The sequence below is a fragment of the Oncorhynchus kisutch genome, linkage group LG13 (assembly GCF_002021735.2).
Source record: "Oncorhynchus kisutch isolate 150728-3 linkage group LG13, Okis_V2, whole genome shotgun sequence".
NCBI lineage: Eukaryota > Metazoa > Chordata > Actinopteri > Salmoniformes > Salmonidae > Oncorhynchus > Oncorhynchus kisutch.
This window is the reverse complement of record NC_034186.2, coordinates 65117084-65141948: the sequence shown is the minus strand read 5'-3', so window position 1 is coordinate 65141948 and position 24865 is coordinate 65117084. Positions and strand designations below refer to the sequence as shown.

The following is a 24865-nucleotide window of genomic DNA, read 5'->3' as shown; positions in this document are numbered from 1 at the left end:
TGTATTACATAAAGATGCAGTAGATGATATAGAGTACAGTATATACGTATGCATATGAGATTAATAATGTAGGGTATGTAAACATTATATTAAGTAGCATTGTTTAAAGTAGCTAGTGATATATTTTACATCAATTCCCATTTTACATCAATTCCCATTATTAAAGTGGCTGGAGTTGAGTCAGTGTGTTGGCAGCAGCCACTCAATGTTAGTGGTGGCTGTTTAACAGTCTGATGGCCTTGAGATAGAAGCTGCTTTTCAGTCTCTCGGTCCCAGCTTTGATGCACCTGTACTGACCTCGCCTTCTGGATGATAGCGGGGTGAACAGGCAGTGGCTCGGGTGGTTGTTGTCCTTGATGATCTTTATGGCCTTCCTGTGACATCGGGTGGTATAGGTGTCCTGGAGGGCAGGTAGTTTGCCCCCGGTGATGTGTTGTGCAGACCTCACTACCCTCTGGAGAGCCTTACGGTTGTGGGCAGAGCAGTTGCCGTACCAGGCGGTGATACAGCCCGCCAGGATGCTCTCGATTGTGCATCTGTAGAAGTTTGTGAGTGCTTTTGGTGACAAGCCGAATTTCTTCAGCCTCCTGAGGTGGACCAATTCAGTTTGTCTGTGATGTGTACGCCGAGGACCTTAAAACTTACTACCCTCTCCACTACTGTTCCATCGATGTGGATAGGGGGGTGTTCCCTCTGCTGTTTCCTGAAGTCCACAATCATCTCCTTAGTTTTGTTGACGTTGAGTGTGAGGTTATTTTCCTGACACCACACTCCGAGGGCCCTCACCTCCTCCCTGCAGGCCGTCTCGTCGTTGTTGGTAATCAAGCCTACCACTGTTGTGTCGTCCGCAAACTTGATGATTGAGTTGGAAGCGTGCGTGTGTGCGTGGCCAGGGAGTACAGGAGAGGGCTCAGAACGCACCCTTGTGGGGCCCCAGTGTTGAGGATCAGCGGGGTGGAGATGTTGTTACCTACCCTCACCACCTGGGGGGCGGCCCGTCAGGAAGTCCAGTACCCAGTTGCACAGGGCGGGGTCGAGACCCGAGGTCCCGAGCTTGATGACGAGTTTGGAGGGTACTATGGTGTTAAATGCTGAGCTGTAGTCGATGAACAGCATTCTCACATAGGTATTCCTCTTGTCCAGATGGGTTAGGGCAGTGTGCAGTGTGGTTGAGATTGCATCGTCTGTGGACCTATTTGGGTGGTAAGCAAATTGGAGTGGGTCTAGGGTGTCAGGTAGGGTGGAGGTGATATGGTCCTTGACTAGTCTCTCAAAGCACTTCATGATGATGGTAGTCGTTTAGCTCAGTTATCTTAGCTTTCTTGGGAACAGGAACCGTTAGTGGGCCACAGTTTGTGACCACGTTGATACTTGCCAGACAGTTAGCTATTGTAAAAGACAATGGGGTTTTCTTTTTACTCCCAACCTACCTGGAGAAATAAATATAGTAATTTGTGGGTGTTGTGGAACAACCTACCTGGAGAAATAAAGATAGTAATTTGTGGGTGTTGTGGAACAACCTACCCGGAGAAATAAAGATAGTAATTTGTGGGTGTTGTGGAACAACCTACCTGGAGGAATAAAGATAGTAATTTGTGGGTGTTGTGGAACAACCTACCTGGAGAAATAAAGACAGTCATTTGTGGATGTTGTGGAACAACCTACCTGGAGAAATAAAGATAGTAATTTGTGGATGTTGTGGAACAACCTACCTGGAGAAATAAAGATAGTAATTTGTGGATGTTGTGGAACAACCTACCCGGAGAAATAAAGATAGTAATTTGTGGGTGTTGTGGAACAACCTACCCGGAGAAATAAAGATAGTAATTTGTGGGTGTTGTGGAACAACCTACCCGGAGAAATAAAGATAGTAATTTGTGGGTGTTGTGGAACAACCTACCTGGAGAAATAAAGATAGTAATTTGTGGATGTTGTGGAACAACCTACCTGGAGAAATAAAGATAGTAATTTGTGGGTGTTGTGGAACAACCTACCCGGAGAAATAAAGATAGTAATTTGTGGGTGTTGTGGAACAACCTACCCGGAGAAATAAAGATAGTAATTTGTGGATGTTGTGGAACAACCTACCTGGAGAAATAAAGATAGTAATTTGTGGATGTTGTGGAACAACCTACCTGGATGAATAAAGACAATAGTTTGTGGATGTTTTGGAACAGGAAATAGTCATGGCCAGATAGATAAGAATGCTCTTGTATGTTGATACTGTTCACTGGTACTCAGTGCCGGTGTAATATCCATTTTTTATTTGAAAAATAACTTACATAAATCTCTGTACTCAACCATACTTCACCAAGACATAGCCTTGGCATAAACACATTGCACCAAAACAAAAGAAAGAAAGGCATTCAAAAGGGTAAATAACATGTCTTTGTCATCATGTGAGACATTATTCCTATTCCAAAATATTGTATTAATCTATTTGAGTTTGCTTGTTTTATTCAAATTTCTAATATGTACAATGTAAATCAAAAATGAAAGTATATAGCATCAAGATATTGGATGGACATTACAATGTATTGGTTTAACATGGAAAAGGAATAATGTCTCAGTTTATTTTCATTCAGACATAACTGTAAGATTCATATACCTCCCATACACAAGAAGCATTTATAATTACTAAAAATACAAATAAAAACTGGTCTTGGCTTGTAAATAAACTAATAAAAATATGAAATTAATTTTCTTTTCACAAAAACAAAAAAACAAAATTCATATAGTGTGGCAACATCCCATGTTGTTTGACCTTGTGTTTTACTCATCCTCACAAACAGTGCCTGAACTACACAGCATTATACAGTACATAAGTTGTATGTTTGCCACTTCTTGCTTGGATATAAATATCCTTCTTGCTGTACCAATACAGATTATTTTTGCATGTTAGTTAACAATACTGAAATAAAATACACTTGCAACCACAACTTTTTTGTCAACCTCCAATGAATATAAAATATTTTTCCTTGTCATTCTTTTTGAAAAAGTGAAATAAAATATGATCTAGGGGTTGGTGGAATGTTTCGTTTTAACGTTTTAATAGTCTGGCCATGAAAGTAACTAATTCATTTGCTGTAGAATTCAATTGAAGGTGAGGGGGGAAAAGTAACTAAGTTGACATGCACTGTACAAGAAACTGCAAAACTCCCAAACATCCTCTTTATCAAAACATGCTGAGTTACTTTAAGGTGTGCCCAAGCCATGTTGCAGAAAATCCTTTACAACATGCTGAGTTACTTTAAGGTGTGCCCAAGCCATGTTGCAGAAAATCCTTTACAACATGCTGAGTTACTTTAAGGTGTGCCCAAGCCATGTTGCAGAAAATCCTTTACAACATGCTGAGTTACTTTAAGGTGTGCCCAAGCCATGTTGCAGAAAATCCTTTTCAACATGCTGAGTTACTTTAAGGTGTGCCCAAGCCATGTTGCAGAAAATCCTTTACAACATGCTGAGTTACTTTAAGGTGTGCCCAAGCCATGTTGCAGAAAATCCTTTACAACATGCTTGTTAAACAAATCAACCCCCCCCCCCCCCAAAAAAAAAAATACATATTGAAACGATACAGAGCTGTAAAAGAACCAACAGTCCTGAAACTCTGGACAATATCAGGGGGATGCCCTGGGACAAGGGAGAGAAAGAGACGTGTACAATTTGCACATAATGTTTATCTTTATAAGGCTTGTAAACCTTTACAATGAAATAAATAATTTACATTTATTTTCATCATCACTTTGTCACATAAACAGTTTTTTTGGATAAATAACTCCAAAAGTTTTTATTTGAGTTTCTCTTACTGTATGTCTGCCAATCACAGACTTATGTTATGGATGGTCTAAAGAATGATAAACAATGTGTCTTTTTTTATCACGCTGTTGCATTCACTCCCCTCTGAAAACCATGCACTAGTGAAATTTATATTTAAAAATAATATAAATTGTTGAAAATGGCTGATGTGTTTTATTTGTTTTTCTTCATCTTTTTTTGCAAGTCGCAGCCTCAAGAAAATAATTTTCTTTTATTTTTTTCAGCTAAATTTTTGTCCATGCAAAAAAATCATTATTATTTTATTTTTTTAATCTTCATTTAAATTTCATACAATATATCAACAGAGAAATAATAATGTTAGGTCATAAAAGTTAGTCTTGTTGTGGGTTCTGATCAATAGATTCTGGAGTGTCGATAGTACAGTAGCCACTTCTGTATTGCCTTTAGTAACTTTAGTATTGTCTCTCTGGTGTGATCTACTACCTATAGGTATTTATATAGGGCCTCATATTCAGAGTTTGAGCTTTAGTTGGGACACCCCACCTCTCCTATTGCAATGATCCTCATAGTTCCATTTACATATCTAGCTAGGTCTGTTGGCGTGGCGTGACCAAGCTTCTGGACAGGACAACACTGTCAGTCACCCCTTCAGGTATACAAGTACATCGACAATAAAACAAACAAAAAACAAAATAATTAATTAAAAACTAAAACATGTATTTTTCATTCGAAAAGGGCTTCTGTAGAACTCATCGAGCGGGTTCCCAGTTTCGACCCCCATGGCTTAAGATTGGATGAAAACCTGGAATCGCTCGATTTAGAGACAATTCCTGGTGCTAAGGAGTCCGTTACGGCCTTCCAATCTGAGCTGGCGCTCCGACCCGGCCGAGGGAGCGACGCTCGCTACGCACAATGTGTGCGACATTTTGCTCAAAACACAGGATCACGTTTGCACCCCTAGAAACAGGCTCAGAAGACACAACATCAAGCATGCAGTGTAACCGGGGGGCGTGACCGGTCTGTCGCAGCTTGTTTAACCTCAACACTGGGTGCTGCTGCTACAACAATGCTATCAGTCCACACACTGCTATGACCGGCTATCCAATGACGTTTGGGAAGCTCTTCTTGTCAAGGGGGCCAAGGTAGGGTCCACCAATGAGGAAGGAGGAAAGAGCTTGAACCAGCCAATCACCATGTTAGACAGGTCCAGCTCATCTAAAAGTATCTGAACTGCTCCCATAAAGGATTTATGGTCCATGCGTCCGTAGTCTCCCCATACGATGATCTGTGGAGAAGAGGGTTTATTAGACATGTTATTATAATATGTTAGAGGCCTGCATTTGTTTAGAAAGTATGTGTGAACTGTGAAGTATTTATCAAGGCCTTGTAGAACATAGTTTACCTGTAGAACCTTCCCTCCAGGAGCCTCTTCGAAAGGCAGTTGCTGCTGGTAAAGGGGATCCAAGGTTTTTCTTGCTACTTTTGTTTTCTTTTTGGCTATGCAGGCTCCGTTTTCCAAAAGATACACTTTTACATATGGTGCTATGAAGAGAGAGAGAGACAGAATAGTTAAAATTTTGGCAGCATTGTCAATTGGTTCAAGCACTGGTTACCGTAGTGACCAGTTTGTACTAGCATGAGGTTCGGGGCTGTGGGTTCCATTCTATTCCACTAAAATACAGGATACAAAAAATGTATGTACCCGCGGTACTGTAAGTAGCTTTGGATATGCAGTTGAAGTCAGAAGTTTACATACACTTAGGTTTAAGTCATTAAAAATAATATTTCAACCACTCCACAAATTTCTTGTTAAACTATAGTTTTGGCAAGTCGGTTAGGACATCTACTTTGTGTATAACACAAGTAATTTTTCCAACAATTGTTTACAGACAGATTATTTCACTTATAATTCACTGTATCACAATTTCAGTGGGTCAGAAGTTTACATACACTAAGTTGACTGTGCCTTTAAATGGCTTGGAAAATTCCAGAAGCTTTTGATAGGTTAATTGACATCATTTGAGTCAATTGGAGGTGTACCTGTGGATGTATTTCAAGGTCTACCTTCAAACTTAGTGCCTCTTTGCTTGACATCATGGGAAAATCTAAAGAAATCAGGCAAGACCTCAGAAAATAAATTGTAGACCTCCACAAGTCTGGTTCATCCTTGGGAGCAATTTCCAAACGCCTGAAGGTACCACATTCATCTGTACAAACAATAGTACGGAAATATAAATACCATGGGACCACACAGCCATCATACCACTCAGGAAGAAGACGCGTTCTGTCTCATAGAGATGAACGTACTTTGGTGCGAAAAGTGCAAATCAATCCCAGAACAGCAGCAAAGGATCTTGTGAAGATGCTGGAGGAAACGGGTACAAAAGTATCTATATCCACAGTAAAACGAGTCCTATATCGACATAACCTGAAAGGCTGCTCAGCAAGGAAGAAGCCATTGCTCCAAAACCGCCATAAAAAAGCCAGACTACGATTTGCAACTGCACATGGGGACAAAGATCGTACTTTTTGGAGAAATGTCCTCTGGTCTGATGAAACAAAAATAGAACTGTTTGGCCATAATGACCGTCGTTATGTTTGGAGGAAAAAGGGGACGGCTTGCAAGCTGAAGAAAATCATCCCAACCGGGAAGCACGCGGGTGGCAGCATCATGTTGTGGGGGTGGCAGCATCATGTTGTGGGGGTGCTTTGCTGCAGGAGGGACTGGTGCACTTCACAAAATAGATGGCTTCATGAGGGAGGGAAATTATGTGGATATATTGAAGCAACATCTCAAGACATCAGTCAGGAAGTTAAAGCTTGGTCGCAAATGGGTCTTCCAAATGGACAATGACCCCAAGACTACTTCCAAAGTTGTGGCAAAATGGCTCAAGGACAACAAAGTCAAGGTATGGAGTGGCCATCACAAAGCCCTGACCTCAATCCTATAGAAAATTTGTGCGGGCAAGGAGGCCTACAAACCTACTCAGTTACACCAGCTCTGTCAGGAGGAATGGGCCAAAATTCACCCAACTTTTTGTGGGAAGATTGTGGAAGTCTACCCGAAATGTTTGACCCGAGTTAAACAATTTAAAGGCATCGCTACCAAAAACGAATTGAGTGTATGTAAACGTCTGATCCACTAGGAATGTGATGAAAGAAATAAAAGCTGAAATAAATAATTATCTTTACTATTATTCTGACATTTCACATTAATACAAAATAAAGTGGTGATCCTAACTGACCTAAGACAGGGCATTTTCACTCGGATTAAATGTCAGGAATTGTGAAAAATGGAGTTTAAATGTATTTGGCTAAGGTGTATGTAAACTTCCGACTTCAACTGTATGTGTCTGCTAAATAGCATATATTAATATATTATACATCACTTAGTAAATTACCTGGCAGTGCCTTGGAACCTGGTTTTCCCACAAGGCCACGGGCTCGGATCACTTCCACCTCCAGCGCTCCTTTCTTGTCCACGATTCCAATCTGGATGTCACCTGAACAACACACACCACAGCCAACACAATGTGAACACTCCATTCACACAATACAGATATCCTTTCCGTATGGGATGGGGTCGCTAAAGGCGTCTTGACACGTAAACCAAATATATAATTCATTCCGAATCTCTTGACACAACATTGTTCCAGAAATCTGATCCACCCACCCATGGGGGGTGTAGCTAGCGTCTGTCGTCCAACCAGCTGGGCTGGGCCTAGTCCATCCAGGAAGTCAGAGAACTGGGCGTCGGAGGACAGTCTCACACCAGGGAAGATCAGGCTGGAACGGAAGGGAGAGATGACACTGGTAACTATGGAGACTAAATAAGAAGGCCTCAAAGCTTGAACTTGCTTATTTAGAGTTGGCAAGATCCCCAAAAAGACAGGAAATTCAAATGAGCACCCCAAACCTACATTTGACCTAAAACCCAGTTTTTGGGGGGGATGTACATTATCACATTGGTATGCGTCAAACTTCACTTACTTTCCCTCGGAGCTGTAGCTGTTCATGCTGCCGTCGGTGGACTCCCTGCTGGCCTGCCGAGTCATCCTGCTCCTCATCTCTACGGCCAAGCCCGTCTCTGTGCTCCTCTGCACAGTGCTGCGAAGCTTCTTCCCACCGGCTTCTGGACAGAACAGAGGGACAGAGCGGGAGAAAGAGATAGAGAGAGGGACAGAGAGAGGGAAAGAGCAGGGGGGAGAAATAGTCAATACATTGCTCTCAAGTGTGTGCTTTGCTTTCGAATTACATACAGTAGGTTATTGTAGACATAGCATTTTCACTTATCACGAGAAGTCTCATTGAAGTCATCAACAGGAAGATCACACTTCCACTCTATGGCAATTCTACCAACCACATCATGCATTCTATTCTCAGTGCTACCAAGGCACTGCAACTTCCATGTGATCATTTAGCAAAGAGATTTATTAAACATCAAGTGCCATATTACAGTATCTAAATAAAATAAAAATTTAAACAGTTGTGTGTGCATACGTGCATGTGTATGTGTGTCCGTGTATGAATGGGCTAAACAGAAGAAGACCATGTACATCCCTCTTCCTGCTATGCCAGAGCACCGGCTGCCTGCTCTGCAGGGTTCTTGCTCTAGCTTAGAGTCTCTCTTTCCCTCCCCCCTCCATCCCTCTGTTTCACCTAGGACCATTCCGTGTCTGGCCTCCCACAACTGATACAAGGTGACAGCTGACTGCCCCCATTAGACCCACTGAACATCTCCAATCTATGTGACAGCAGGCCCTGCGTAGGGCACATGGCCAGGAAGTGGCTGGAGCTGCGTGGGGCCTGAATGGCATTCTTTGCAAACCACCAAGGAGGGCCAGGAGAGGAATATACTGGAGGGAACTGTAGGAGCAGGTACTGGTACAAGTCAGCCACTGCAGAGCTCTACACAAGTCACATGACAGGGCTTTTTGCAGAGAACTAAAGAAACAAAATGGCAGTTCCTTCAAATAATAAAATGCATAAGGGGTACAGTGGACTAATTAAAAGTGTCAAATGGTAAAAGGTGAACTAATGGGTCTGTCTTGTCTCTCAGTAAGGAATGCAGGAAGCAGAGGTATTGAGTTCAAGAAGTGTTATTGTTTTAACTCGGAGGATAACCAGGGCAAAGAGAACGAACGTAAATAGAGCAAATTTGTGTCAGGCATGACCACTGGACAGGGAATGCATGTCAGCATAGAGTGAATGTTCCTCACTCAATGTTTACATACAGAAGAGTGGTTCTGCTTTATCACAGGAACAACCTTTATGAGGGCATCACACAGAGGGGGTAATAAAGCCCTCTATAACCAAGACCTCTTACAGTTTGAAGACCACTCAACAATTCCCCATTCTCTGTGTTCAAATAAACAGAAAATAATCTGGAATATATTCATATTATTCTTAATACAATTTCACTCTCTGTAACTTAGAATTTGTGTGTGTGTGATTTGTGCATCTTCAAACGCCTTAATTATACTCTGACTACTGTCCCTGCCTGCAGCTTCTCTCACTTCCTGTCTGCCTGCCTGTCTTCCCATCCACAGGAAGTACAGACTCTTAGAATCAGAGGAAGATACGCCTTTATTACTCAGGCAGGCCCTCACTGCTGAGGCCAGAACCCTGGCATCTTAGCTATTCAATGACATCCGCCTCCTCATCCTCTCCTCAGCACTGACAAAGCAAACTGGATTCAGAGAAGCTGACAGTGACGTCTAAAGGCATCTAAAGAGCTGCCAGTGTGACAGTCAGGCTCCCGCCATGCAGCAACCACCTAAACACAATCAATGAGCGATGTGCTGAATGATCTGCTGAATGAATCAATGAACATTCATTCAGCTGAATCAAAGCCACTGTATGTACTGCGGTTAGCATGCATATGCCTGTACGTATCTGAGGTCATTATGGATGGCAATACTAATAAAGGAGGAGAAGCTAATCTATGAAATCGCTTTTTAATGGCCAGCCAACTGTTTTTAACGATGCAGTTTATACCTAATGCTGAATAAAAGTGTGTGATTATGATGAGACTGTATGTGCCATGAGCCCCCCCCCCCGTATCACACTAAAGGGGAAAACAATCTAGAAAAATATGTATTCTGCAAAGAGATAAGGATCTGTGAAAGACAGAAAAATGTAAAGCATTTATAAAATGCTGCAGTGCATCCAGCCCCAGCCGTGAAACACTGCTCAATGAAAATGCGTCACTTTGGAGTGGTAGAGATATACGGGCTCTGGGAAAATCATGAAACGGCATTTTCCCAGAGCCCATCTAGATGCTAGAACAAAAACTTCATTTGAGGAGCTATTCTCTGCAGGAGTCCTAAGATACTCTAACATACTGTCTTCACGTAACATGTTAAACTACACATCAAAGACTCACCTGCAGTGTCACTTCCGTCCAATCAAATGACTGTTTACAAACATCATCAGTACAGGAAGAAATGTTTGTGAACAGCAACCTGATTGGACGCACATTTTGGGTCGACTACTCTAGTACCTTTAACTCCAGGTAAGGAAGCATTAAAGTCAGTGTCTACCCAGAAAGAGGATTGGGTCGACTACTCTAGTACCTTTAACTCCAGGTAAGGAAGCATTAAAGTCAGTGTCTACCCAGAAAGAGGATTGGGTCGACTACTCTAGTACCTTTAACTCCAGGTAAGGAAGCATTAAAGTCAGTGTCTACCCAGAAAAGGAGATTGAGATGAAGGGGGCTGGAGACATTTCTACCGTATTATCTCAACATTCCAGTGGATCGTGTCTATTTCAGAAGAGTCTATTAAAGTCTATTTATAGGAGGAGGGTAATACAATCCCCCTAACCCAGCTAATACAATCCCCCTAACCCAGCTAATACAATCCCCCTAACCCAGCTAATACAATCCCCCTAACCCAGCTAATACAATCCCCCTAACCCAGCTAATACAATCCCCCTAACCCAGCTAATACAATCCCCCTAACCCAGCTAATACAATCCCCCTAACCCAGCTAATACAATCCCCCTAACCCAGCTAATACAATCCCCCTAACCCAGCTAATACAATCCCCCTAACCCAGCTAATACAATCCCCCTAACCCAGCTAATACAATCCCCCTAACCCAGCTAATACAATCCCCCTAACCCAGATAATACAATCCCCCTAACCCAGCTAATACAATCCCCCTAACCCAGCTAATACAAGCACAGCTAATACAATCCCCCTAACCCAGCTAATACAAGCACAGCTAATACAATCCCCCTAACCCAGCTAATACAAGCACAGCTAATACAATCCCCCTAACCCAGCTAATACAAGCACATCTAATACAATCCCCCTAACCCAGCTAATACAAGCACAGCTAATACAATCCCCCTAACCCAGCTAATACAAGCACAGCTAATACAATCCCCCTAACCCAGCTAATACAAGCACAGCTAATACAATCCCCCTAACCCAGCTAATACAAGCACAGCTAATACAATCCCCCTAACCCAGCTAATACAAGCACAGCTAATACAATCCCCCTAACCTAGTTTTATGAAAACATCCTATCTGGATTATCAAACATATTTTCAACACCCACTCAGAAATAAAAACAACTATAGACACACACACTCGACACTGGAGATGAGGTCAACACAATATCTAAATCTATTCTACTGCTCACACCAAAACAAATAATGATTCATTCCAATCGAGACAAGACAAGCATGCTTGTGAGTGTTTCAGAACAGAACATCAGACTAAAGCAGTAGCCAACGACACAAACAGGGAAGTAGCTACTGAAGTAAAAGAAGCCTCTCCAAAAACACACTGAGCATGCCCATCCACCAGCAACACAGTACTGTACTTCAGCTAATACTACAACAGCCTCCAGCCTCCCCATGCTCCCTCTCCCCCATCAGGTCATCAGTCAACCATCAGTCCATCTCTCCCTCTCCTCTATCCCCCGCTCCATCTCTCTCCACCCCTTCATCTGCTCCCGCTCTTCCCGCTGCCCCTCTCCATCCCCCCATCCCTCTGCCCCCCCCCCCCCCCCCCCCCCCTCTCTCCCTCCAGCAGCAGCAGCTGTGTGTGTCTGCCTCAGTGTCCCAAGGTTAGGGGGCCATCTCGTCTTACCTCCGTCCTCCTCGTCGAAGGAGTTCATGCAGGGGAAGTAGTTGGCCAGCGCCTCGAACGACGCAGACAGGCTCATCTTGCTCTGGGAACGCTGCATGCGCATCCCGGACCCCGGGGCGCCAGCCGCTGCAGTGGCATCATGCCCCTGCCTACCCATGGTCACTGATCAACCACTGATCACCTGAGTCAAGTGGCCTTCTAGCGGAGGTTACAGGTCTCCAGACAGCTCTACCGTGCACCGAGAGGATAACTGAAGAACTGGTTGAACGCTGAAGCTCAAGAGAAGACTATGGAGCTGTACTGTAGCAGAATGGCTCTCTGATGTAGCTCTGCGTGTTGTCTCTCTGTGCTGCGTAGAGTGAGACTGGGTTGAGAGAGAGCTTGCTTGCTTCTCTGCTCCGTGTTAGTGCTCTGTGCTATGTGCCTGCTACTCAGCTCCTCTCCATCCTTCTCCTCTTCTAACGCAATTGGGAAAAGAAGAGGGGGGGGGGGGCAAGCTGCATCCTTCTCCGCCAATCAGAGGGCTCACTGCTCAGGCGCACCTCGGCTGCCTCTCCAGGCAAAGGAACTCTACCCAGAGATACAACTCACTGAATCTCACTGGCTCCTCTCTCGCACACATGCACGGATGCACACACACACACACACACACACACACACACACACACACACACACACACACACACACACACACACACACACACACACACACACACACACACACACACACACACACACACACACACACATGCACACATGCACAGACGCACCCACAAATGCAGAGCCACAGAGGTCCCTGTCACAGCTAGCCATTAGGGGCATAAACAACCCTGAACAGCTATTCCACAGGGGGGAGGGGGGTGTTGGCCACATGCCGGTCACTCACAGTTCACGTGATAGATCTCCATCCCCCTCCCACCCCACGGTCCCCAGTAGCGCAGTTCTCTTCAGTGTTTTTCCATCAAAGATTGCAGCAAACCCCATGTAGCTATCCCACTCTCTGTTTAGATACCAATGCATCACCAGTACAGCGGCGCTGAAATTATTGCCATTATCGAAGGAGAATTCACTAAGGCTAATTCAAATTTACTGTCTGTTAAATAATTGTCATTTGTGAGAGAATCTCACAAAATGGCTGTCAACCGAATTCTTGTCTTTGAAACATCACTTCTTTCAACATCATTTCAAGCACCAACACTACAACATGGACTGTTTGAATTAGTCGCCATAAACACTGCAGAGTTCATTATGGCCATCTCTGGCATCTCTCTCTTCAACCTGAGGCAACAGATATCCTCTAAACAGCTCACTTCAGTACTGGGAGTGTGTGTGCTTGGACCAGCTTGGACCATCCATCCAGAACCACTTCAGTCCAGATCTCACAGGTGGTTCCTAAGACCCTTCACAAAGTTTGTGAGCACGGTAAAATTAGATTGGAATATAGGGCATCTCTCCCACATGCCATTACAATCTAGGACATCAGGCTTGGTGAAGAGAGAGAGCCAAAATATCTGTAGAGGCAGGTTAGCACTGAAACAACAGACCGCTAAATTGTGCTGTTTTAACTATCTTGTCAGAAAACCAACTGCTGTGCTTTTTCTCCGAGAAACTGTCAGAATAGACAGAGTACTGGCCAATTACTGAACAAGCACTGAGCTGCTCTCCTTTAAATATAGCATACCTCTGGGCTACAGTCCCTCACTGGGAATAAAAGTCCTCACTAAGAGAAACACTGCAACCTATTTCCACGAAACAAAATCGCCCAATTTCCCCTTTTGTCCATTGAATGACATGATCTCATGTTCTCAAGTGAAGGAAATTAGACAGAAGAGAAGAATACCGCCTGAACCAATTGGGTCATTTTAATGCGTCATCTGACTGTAGCAGTTTGGAATATGACAAGGATTCGACCAGAGTGAAAGTTGAGATATGCGTACTAAACATTTGACTTTCGTTTAAATCGTGAATTGTTCTTAATGGGAGATATTTACATTTTTAAGTGCACTAAAATCAGAATACAACTCATAGTGTATTAATGAGGATCCTGCTAACACCTCCTCCTACGTATCACAACCATCAGACACACCATTAACTTTGAGGTAGGTGATTCGGCTGTGAGAGCCAGAGGCTTAATGTTTTGGAGGGGCACCAATAATTATTGGATCCTTATAATGAGTGAGGTCGCACTAACAAGCCAAAAGTACGTGCATCTTTATATTGCTGGACTATTCATTCCAGAGTGTGACACACTCATCACTACAGGAAGAAGACAGAAGATAGCAATAAGTGCAGTTGTGTTAAGTAGCCTTGTCACTTGATATGGCAGAGATTGATGTGTTCTGTTGGTCTCAGAGCTCTAGTACTCTACTGAATGCTTGGCTGATTCCTGATTCCTTGTTCCATTAGTTCTATAGAACGAAGAATACCCAACTACATTCTACATGTTTCAAAGAGTAAAGGACTTGCAGAGAGGTAGACCACTACAGCACATCAGACGATCCCTCTGAGGACACTTATTCTTCCCTGTGAAGAATCCTTCAACCATGAGGTTGATGTGGGGATTATGACAGGTCTGACTTGTCTAAAATGGAAAATATTCACCGGAGTGGCAGATTGTAAGAGATGCATCAGTTTGGAGCTGATATATATACATAAGTAACCCACAAACAAGGTCTTAGTGTGGAAAAAATATCTACAGTATATAGATACACAGCTTTGATATTTGTCTTTACCTAGCAACGTACATGCAACATTGCCATAACAACCCAGAGCTACTGTAAACCAAGGGTGTGAAAGATTCAGAGGAATGGTCCAGACGTTCTGGGAAGTGGAATGGTACGTGTCTCACTGACCAGGTGACTGTGATCGGCATTCAACGAAAACGACACGTTGTGCAGGTGCCGTGTGCCACAACATCAGCACCTTCGGTGTAGCCAACCCTCCACCTCCCAACCAAGGATCAGTCCCAAGAGATGACGTAAAGACCAATGACCAAGGTGTTGAATACAATGCACAGACTCGTCTGAAGAAAATTAGGTTGATTACATAGCCAGCTGGTTTATTTCCCACAGATCTGTGTAGATCTGGTGTCCACAAATAGAGTCCACTTCACACTTCTTTCAGAGGACAAAAAATAAATAAATGAAAGCCAGGGGCTGAAATCTCCTTAATTGTAAAATATACTGCACATGAGTAAGAAAAGGTCTCTCTATTGAAGTAATTCATATTAATTAATGCAGCAAGTTAAAAGTCGGCCATTAGTATAAAGCATAGAAGGTCATTTCAACTATTTTATATGACAGCTGGTGAAGAAATGAACTGTGCTTTACATTATCTTCATTTCTGTAATCAGTTCTCTGTCCATCACTATCCTAAGGAAACAGAGCATTAAAGCCCCACTGATCAATTAGTCTACAGTAGAGGTCTATGGGCATAAAGTAGATGCCTACAGACTGGGGTCAAATACAGAAAATATGTGAAATACTTTCAAATACTTGGTCTTCGTTTGATTTAGTTTCCCTGGTACAATGGAACCAATGATATATTGCACACTTCAAATCAAGCGCACCTGAAACACTTTCAATATGCATTCTGACCGTGGTCTGGAAGTCCATAGACCTTCTACCTTATAAGACTGTACAGCAATGACCGCCTCAACATCTTTGGCTCTTTGCCAACAACGTGTACAATAGTTTTAAAGATTTATTAGTCATTGCTTCACAGACAGAGATATGTGTTTTATTACGATCAAAACAGCAAAAAGACGACAGATAGTCGGGAAAATAATAGCACCTCACAGACCGGGAATCCCAAGAATGCTACTCATCAGATGATAACAGCAAGTCCGGGGCAAAATAACCCAGAAGTGACGCGGGTGGTGAGCAGCAACATAAAGACATCAAAGACTGGTTGGTCTTTGGGGAAGAAAACGTGTGTGATTGATGGCGCAGGGTGAGGCCGAGCGTTAGACAGAGAAACAGAACCAGTCAGCCTGCAGAGTGTAAACACAGCCTAATGGAGCTGTCCTGTCCTGTCCCTTCTGTTTCCTCTCTCTCCAATGCCCAGTCAACCACCGTCATACAGACCAGCACAACAGCAGCCCTCAGACCATACAGCTAGGGCTATAATGGGGCGGCAGGGTAGCCTAGTGGTTAGAGCGTTGGACTAGTAACCGAATGGTTGCAAGTTCAAATCCCCAAGCTGACAAGGTACATATCTATCATTCTGCCCCTGAACAGGCAGTTAAGGGAGAACGGATATTATGTAGTTTTGTATTGTTTGAAGTCACATCAGATTAGATCACATGACATACATATAGGGTGGGGGGGAAGCCAAGGTATGGAGATGTGAGGCGTCAGTATCTCAGTTTGATCAAACAGCTCATTCCATTTCACAGAGGTCAGTCAGTTAGTCAGGCAAACTTTACAGTAACAATCAGAGGAACTACAGGATGGAAAGTCCACTGACGCCGAGGGAACCAAAAGAGGCAGATTTCTGGGAAGAAGAGAGTGTAAAAGAGAGTTATGGTTTGGATACTTGTCAAAGCTACATTAAGACTGACATTGAGCCCTAGTCAATAACACACATTAGTCCTACACGTTGTTTCCAGGAACCAATGGAATCCTTCAGGTCTCAGGCAAGGTCACACAAGTGTTTTCAACAAACCACCCATTACGCACGCACACACACAGAGCTTACCGTATGTAGTTCACACCATCAGTGTGTGAGGAAAGTGTGACATGTGTGGAGGTGGACACACAAGGTAAGGTGAAGTAGGAACACACTGAGCTGTATAGAGACAGCAGCCGCACAGTGACTACCTGTACTCAGTGGTGTGAATACACTGACAGACAGAGAGGGAGAGATGGTGAGAGAGAGAGAAAACGAGAGAATGAGAGAGAGATGTTATGACAGCCGTGGGATGGCTTTAAGAGTCAAGATAATCATCTATAATACAATTTGCAATCACGTTTCACGTTCCACTCTCTAATACAGTATACATATGCATCAGGAGTGTTATGATGCAAAATATCATACATCATACCAATGAAAACAAAACTGTTTTGTTTGAGTGACATGTGGCCTGTGAAGGCAATATCATGGATATGTCATCATTCAACAAAATACTAGTTAAAAAGAAAACTTCCCAGAACGAATAGGACATTCAAAAACGCAACTGTTGGTGACTAAGAGGATATAGACATCAAATAATACATTTTCACAGATTGCTCATAGCTCTTCCTCATTGAAAAACAGTATTATTACACATTGGAACAAAGAGTGGGAGGACAGTCAAGCAGTCGAGAACAGAAACAGAACATATCTTTAGTAATGGTTAAAACCGTGGTGAGTGAGTGAGTGATAGGGGAAGTGTATGTTTAGCACAGCTGTGTTGAATGTCTATCTGTGGGCAGTCAGTCTGTGGTCGGAGAGGAGCTGACTTGGTGACACAGGAGCCATATGCTAGGGGAAGGGGCGTGAGGTGAGTCACGTTCCAAGCTGACAGACTAACAGGCTGTCGGTGGATGAGACGTTTACCAAAAAAACAACAGTGTTATGTTATGTAAGCTGATAGGCCAATGGTAAAGCTGCTTAATGGATGGATCATCCCTTTTCTATGAATCAATGGCACCCTATTCCCCATGTAGTGCAGTAGTTTTGACCAGAGCTATGGGCCCTGGTGAAAAGTTGTGCACTATAAAGGTAACCTGGATGTTGTAACGAGGTGACCTATTAATGAATGGCATCACAGTCAACAGCAGAAAGAAACCGAAAAAGACCACACAGCTTAGGGAGCGAGTGAGGCAACTGGGGAAAACCTTACTAGTCATTATTTTAATAGTAATTTAGCAGATACCTTTATCCAAAGCAACTTCTAGTTAACAATAACACATACAGGTAACTGACAAAATAATGGAAACACATGAGTAAATAAGGGATACATTTAATGCAGACGGAAAGTATTCAGACCCCTTGACTTTTTCTACATTTTGTTATGTTACAGCCTTATTCTAAAATGCAATAAATAAAAATATTCTGCAATCTACACACAATACCCCATAATGACAAAGTGAAAACAGGTTTTTAGAAATTTTGCAAATGTATTAAAATGAAAAGGTATTCGGACCCTTTGCTATGCAACTCGAAAAAATTGAGCTCAGGTGCATCCTATTTCCATTGATCATCCTTGAGCGGTTTCTACAACTTGATTGGAGTCCACCTGTGGTAAATTCATTTGATTGGATATGATTTGGAAAGGCACACACCTGTCTATATAAGGTCCCACAGTTGACAGTGCATGTCAGAGCAAAAACCAAGCCATGAGATCGAAGGAACTGTCCGTAGAGCTTCAAGACGGGATTGTGTCGAGGCACAGGTCTGGGGAAGGGTATCAAAAAATGTCTGCATCGTTGAAGGTCCCAAGAACACAGTGGCCTCCATCATTCTTAAATGGAAGAAGTTTGGAACCACTAAGACCCTTCCTAGAAATGGCCGACCGGCCAAACTGAGCAATCGGGGGAGAAGGGTCTTGGTCAGCGAGGTGACCAGGTGGATTACCAGGACGCGTACTCAAAGCAGCAGGAAGTCTAGTGGTCAGAGCATTGGACTAGTAACCGGAAGGTTGCAAGATCGAATCCCCGAGCTGAAAAGTAAAAAAATCTGTAGTTCTGCCACTGAATCAAATCAAATCAAATCAAATTTATTTATATAGCCCTTCGTACATCAGCTGATATCTCAAAGTGCTGTACAGAAACCCAGCCTAAAACCCCAAACAGCAAGCAATGCAGGTGTAGAAGCACGGTGGCTAGGAAAAACTCCCTAGAAAGGCCAATACCTAGGAAGAAACCTAGAGAGGAACCAGGCTATGTGGGGTGGCCAGTCCTCTTCTGGCTGTGCCGGGTGGAGATTATAACAGAACATGGCCAAGATGTTCAAATGTTCATAAATGACCAGCATGGTCGAATAATAATAAGGCAGAACAGTTGAAACTAGAGCAGCAGCACAGTCAGGTGGAAGTTGAAACTGGAGCAGCAGCATGGCCAGGTGGACTGGGGACAGCAAGGAGTCATCATGTCAGGTAGTAAACAAGGCAGTAAACCGACTGTGTTCCTAGGCCATCAATGAAAATACGATTTTTTTTCTTAACTGACTTGCCTAGGTAAATAAAGGTCAAATAAAAAAATAAAAGCATGCACAGACCAACTGGCAAGTGTCTTCACTGACATTTTCAACCTCTCCCTGACCGAGTCTGTAATACCTACATGTTTCAAGCAGACCACCATAGTCCCTGTGCCCAAGAACAACAAGGTAACCTGCCTAAATAACTACCGACCTGTAGCACACGTCTGTAGTCATGAAGTGCTTTGAAGGGCTGATCATGGCTCACATCAACACCATTATCCCAGAAACCCTAGACCAACTCCAATTTGCATACCGCCCCAACAGATGCACAGATGACACAATCTCTATTGCGCTCCACACTGCCCTTTCACACCTGGACAAAAGGAACACCTACGTGAGAATGCTATTCATTGACTACAGCTCAGCGTTCAACACCATAGTGCCCTCAAACCTCATCACAACTGGATCCTGGACTTCCTGACGGGCCGCCCCCAGGTGGTAAGGGTAGGTAACAACACATCTGCCACGCTGATCCTCAACACTCGGACCCCTTAGGGGTGTGTAGTTAGTCCCCTTCTGTACTCCCTGTTCACCCATGACTGCGTGGCCAAGCATGACTCCAACACCATCATTACTTTTTCAGACAACACAACAGTGATCACCGACAACGATGAGACAGCCTATAGGGAGGAGGTCAGAGACCTAGCAATGTGGTGCCAGGCTCATAACTTCTCCCTCAACGTGATCAAGACAAAGGAGTTGATCGTAGACTACAGGAAAAGGAGGGCCGAGCACACTCCATTCTTATCGACAGGGCTGTAGTGGAGCAGGTTGTCCACATCACCAACAAACTGTCAAGGTCCAAACACACCAAGACAGTTGTGAAGAGGGCACAACAACGCCTATTCCACCTCAGGAGAGGAGGTAGTGTGTAGTACATCACTGGGGCCAAGTTTCCTGCCATCCAGGACCTCGATACCAGGCGGTGTCAGACGAAGGCCCTAAAAATTGACAAAGACTCCAGCCTCCCTAGTCATAAACGGTTCTCTCTGCTACCGCATAGCAAGCGGTACCGGAGCACCAAGTCTAGGTCCAAACGGATTCTTAATTATGGCTGGGGGCAGTATTGAGTAGCTTGGATGAATAAGTTGCCCAGAGTAAACTGCCTGCTACTCAGGCCCAGTTGCTAATATATGCATATTATTAGCAGATTTAGATAGAAAACACTCTGAAGTTTATAAAACTGTTTGAATGATGTCTGTGAGTATAACAGCACTTATATGGCAGGCAAAAACCTGAGAAAAAATCCAACCAGGAAGTGGGAAATCTGAGGTTTGTAGTTTTTCAAGTAATTGCCTATCGAATATACAGTGTCTATGGGGTCATATTGCACTTCCTAAGGCTTCCACTAGATGTCAACAGTCTTTAGAACCTTGTTTCAGGCTTAGACAGTGAAGGAGGGGGGAATGAGAGCTGATTGAGTCAGGGGTCTGGCAGAGTGCCATGAGCTGATCAAAAGTGAATATTTATAATGCTATTTCTGACTTCTGTTGATTCCACAACATGGCGGATATCTGTATGGCTTGTTTTGTTGTCTGAACGCTGTAATCAGATTATTGCATGAGGTGCTTTTTCGGTAAAGCTTTTTTGAAATCTGACACAGCGGTTGCATTAAGGAGAAGTTTATCTAAAGTTCCATGCATAGCACTTGTATTTTCATCAACATTTATGATGAGTATTTCTGTAAATTGATGTGGCTCTCTGCAAAATCACCAGATGTTTTGGAAGCAAAACATTACTGCGCCAATGAAAACTGAGATTTGTGGATATAAATTTGAACTTTATCGAACAAAACATACATGCATTGTGTAACATGAAGTCCTATGAGTGTCATCTGATGAAGATCATCAAAGGTTAGTGATTAATTGTATCTCGATTTCTGCTTTTTGTGACTCCTCTCTTTAGCTGGAAAAATGGCTGTGTTTTTCTGTGACTAGGTGCAGACCTAACATAATCGTTTGGTGTGCTTTCGTCGTAAAGCCTTTTTGAAATTAGACACTGGGTTGGATTAACAACAAGTTTATCTTTACAATGGTGTAAAATACTTGTGTGTTTGAGGAATTTTAATTATGAGATTTCTGTTGTTTTGAATTTGGCGCCCTGCACTTTTACTGGCTGTTGTCATATTGATCCCGTTAGCGGGATGTAAGCCATAAGAAGTTACTACCCACAAGCCACGAGACTGCTGAACAGCTAACCAAATGGCTACCCAGTCTATGAGATACTCTACCTCAGGCGAGCAAAACCTCGAAACTTCCTTAGATATCGTGCACCAGCTGTTGTTTACATACAGTATATGCATAGGCCCCCGCCCCGTGTCTTACCAGAGGCTGCTGTTCTATCCTGCCAATAGAGTGTATAACCCGCCAGCTGTATATTCTTAATGTCGTCGTTCAGCCATGACTCGGTGAAACATAAGATATTACAGTTTTTAATGTCCCGTTGGTAGGATACACGCGCCTTCAGTTTGTCCCATTTATTTTCCAGTGATTGAATGTTAGCTAGCAGGACGGAAGGCAAAGGCAGATTAGCCACTTGTCGCCTGATCATCACAAGGCTCCCTGATCTTTTTCCGCAAAATCTCAGTGTCCTTCTCCAGCGAATCACAGGTATCTGGGCCTGGTTGGGTGTCTATAGTTTATCCCTCCCCTCCGACTCATTGAAGAAAAACTCTTTGTCTAATCTGAGGTGAGCTACCTCGACTGACCTGTGCCCCCGCACTTTGACTCTCTACAGGTACCCCCTGTATATAGCCTCGTTACTGTTATTTTATTGTTGCTCTTTAGTGATTTATTTTTCTATTTTCTTATTTTTTTCATTTTTATTTGTATTTATTTATTCTTTACTTCAGTTCATTTAGTAAAACCTTTAACACTTATTTTTTCTTAACTGTATTGTTGGTTAAGGGTTGTAAGTAAGCATTTCACTGTAAGGTTGTATTAGGCGCATACCTGTTGTATTAGACATACCTGTTGTATTAGGCGCATGTGACAAATAACATTTTATTTGATTTTGATGGTCATCTCAGTGACCAGATCTCAACCCAATTGAATACTTATGGGATATTCTGGAGCGGCTTCTAAGACAGTGTTTTCCACCACCATCAACAAAACACCAAATGAGTAGAGGTGCTAGGTGCTGTTCTGGCACATGGTGGCCCAACGCCCTATTAAGATGATCGTGGGATACAGGAAAAGGAAGCCAAGCACACCCCCATTCTCCCTATTAAGACACTTTATGTTGGCGTTTCCGTTTCATTGGGCAGTTCCTTGTACATCAAGCATTATATGTACCCATGCCAGAATACCCCAAAACACAACCGTCCAAAATGGAGAGGTACTGTCTGTCCAACACTGAGAACAGTTTGTTTTCCCTACACGGTGAACATGACCCCCGGTGTTGCCAGCACCCTAACTCCAATCAACGGAGTCATCATGACAACCACAAAGAGTGTTAAGTAGCACCACTTAACCAAGAAGAGATGTACTGTAATGTACTGACGGAAGAACATGATCGAGACAGAGACCTATAATAAAAGTGCCCACGTTGGTTCGGTAGACATGGACGGGCACGGGACATATGTGAGCCAAAAGACAGGTGTCCCAGTCAGCTCACTCACACGTGTCCTACTCTGCTTGCTCAAAACAGTTTGTTTGGCCGTCTTGTGTTTCTGTAACTATTGCTCCATTATCGTGTCTAACTTGGTTTTTATTGATTCAAAACAAAAGCCATCATGTATTTGTGACAAAAAAGGCAAAACAAGGACATTAGTTAACATCATGGACAACACAAAGCACATGAAGCATCTGTTGTACCATGTGCCATTAGACAACATTAAGTTATTCATTCAAAAATAATGTCAATAAGACAATCACTGCCTTGTGAATAATCACTCTGAAAGATGTTCGGTACATCAACATTGATCCTGATACAAACCTTTCTTTGAAGAAATTCTTTGTAGAAATGCAAAACTGCAGATTCAGAACGATGAGAATAAGATAGAGTTAACATATAAGACAAGTTAAAGGAAAGATTCACCCATTTTGAATCTTATATTGTATTTGTGCATCTCTGACTGATGTTCTATCGATTCCTGGGGTCATTTCACGTTGTCATATATCCTAAATATTCACCGTTCAAGCAGGCAGAATTACAGCCGGTATGACCCGTTTTGCATCACATGAAAACATTTAATGACCCCGGGAATCGATAGATCACTCAGAGATGCACAAATACAATACAACATTCAAAATGGGTGAATATTTCCTTTAACTCCAGTGCCATAAAAGTAAAGGTTTGACTCAAATTGCTCTGTCTCCTTGGGTTAGTAACAGTTGTCACTGTGGTTCTTTCCTCATTGCTTGACAAGCCCCTCTCTAACTGGAAAAAAATGCATTCTCCAGTCAGTGTCTGTGAACTACATCAGAAATCAGTCCACAATGAAATTGTGAAGTGTGATTAGTAAAATTGAAACATTTCAGAGTGGATATAAACTCCAGCTTGGTCATGACAGATGTACTGTCCTACAGATAATTCAGTACTAACCAGTGCCCCACATTTGTGATGAGAGAGAGAGGGGGGGGGGGGGGGGGGGAGAAAGGGAGAGAGGGGGGACAAAGAGAGCATGAGGTAGCGTTATAGCAGTCGTTATAGCAGCAGTTGTTATCAGCAGTTGTTATAGCGGCAGTCGTTATAGTAGCAGTCGTTATCAGAGCAGTCGTTATAGCGGCAGTCGTTATAGCGGCCGTCATTATAGCGGCCGTCGTTATAGCAGCAGTTGTTATCGTAGCAGTCGTTATAGCAGCAGTCGTTATAGCAGCAATCGTTATCGGAGCAGTCGTTATAGCGGCAGTCATTATAGCGGCAGTCGTTATCAGAGCAGTCGTTATAGCGGCAGTCGTTATAGCGGCAGTCGTTATAGCGGCAGTCGTTATAGCAGCAGTCGTATCATAGCAGTCGTTGTAGCGGCAGTCGTTATAGCGGCAGTCGTTATAGCGGCAGTTGTTATAGCGGCAGTCGTTATAGCGGCAGTCATTATAGCAGCAGTTGTTATCGGAGCAGTTGTTATCGCAGCAGTCGTTATCGAAGCAGTCGTTATAGCAGCAGTAGTTATCAGAGCAGTCGTTATAGCAGCAGTCATTATCAGAGCAGTCGTTATAGCGGCAGTCGTTATAGCGGCAGTCATTATAGCGGCAGTCGTTATCAGAGCAGTTGTTATAGAGGCAGTCGTTATAGCGGCAGTCGTTATAGCGGCAGTCGTTATAGCAGCAGTCGTATCATAGCAGTCGTTGTAGCGGCAGTCGTTATAGCGGCAGTCGTTATAGCGGCAGTTGTTATAGCGGCAGTCGTTATAGCGGCAGTCATTATAGCAGCAGTCGTTATCGGAGCAGTTGTTATCGCAGCAGTCGTTATCGAAGCAGTCGTTATAGCAGCAGTAGTTATCAGAGCAGTCGTTATAGCAGCAGTCATTATCAGAGCAGTCGTTATAGCGGCAGTAGTTATCGCGGCAGTCGTTATCGCGGCAGTCGTTATCTGAGCAGTTGTTATAGCAGCAGTCGTTATAGCACCAGTCGTTATAGCAGCAGTCGTTATAGCAGCAGTCTCTTATAGCAGCAGTCGTTATAGCAGCAGTCGTTATCAGAGCAGTCGTTATAGCATCAGTCGTTATCGGAGCAGTCGTTATAGCGGCAGTCGTTATAGCAGCAGTCGTTATAGCAGCAGTCATTATAGCGGCAGTCGTTATAGCGGCCGTCGTTATAGCAGCAGTTGTTATCATAGCAGCAATCGTTATCGGAGCAGTCGTTA

At 43.3% G+C, this 24865-nt stretch overlaps 1 protein-coding gene across 21 annotated transcripts in view; it reads right to left on the bottom strand.

Annotated features, from left to right (window-relative positions):
- Positions 1–2229: 2229 nt before the first annotated feature.
- LOC109901689 (regulating synaptic membrane exocytosis protein 2) overlaps positions 2230–24865 on the bottom strand; it is a 230432-nt gene continuing 207796 nt past the window's right edge. For 13 of the 21 annotated variants that reach the window (XM_031786937.1, XM_031786933.1, XM_031786939.1 and 10 more), the window contains 5 exons: positions 7768–7906; positions 7451–7563; positions 7179–7280; positions 5180–5319; positions 2230–5062 (listed from right to left, as the gene is read on the bottom strand). In XM_031786937.1, coding sequence (XP_031642797.1) covers positions 4865–5062; positions 5180–5319; positions 7179–7280; positions 7451–7563; positions 7768–7906 — 692 coding nt within the window. In that variant the 3' untranslated portion in view covers positions 2230–4864. Of the gene's footprint in view, positions 5063–5179; positions 5320–7178; positions 7281–7450; positions 7564–7767; positions 7910–11878; positions 12659–24865 lie in introns of those variants that run through there. The other 8 variants (XM_031786943.1, XM_031786950.1, XM_031786947.1 and 5 more) reach the window with 3 other exon arrangements.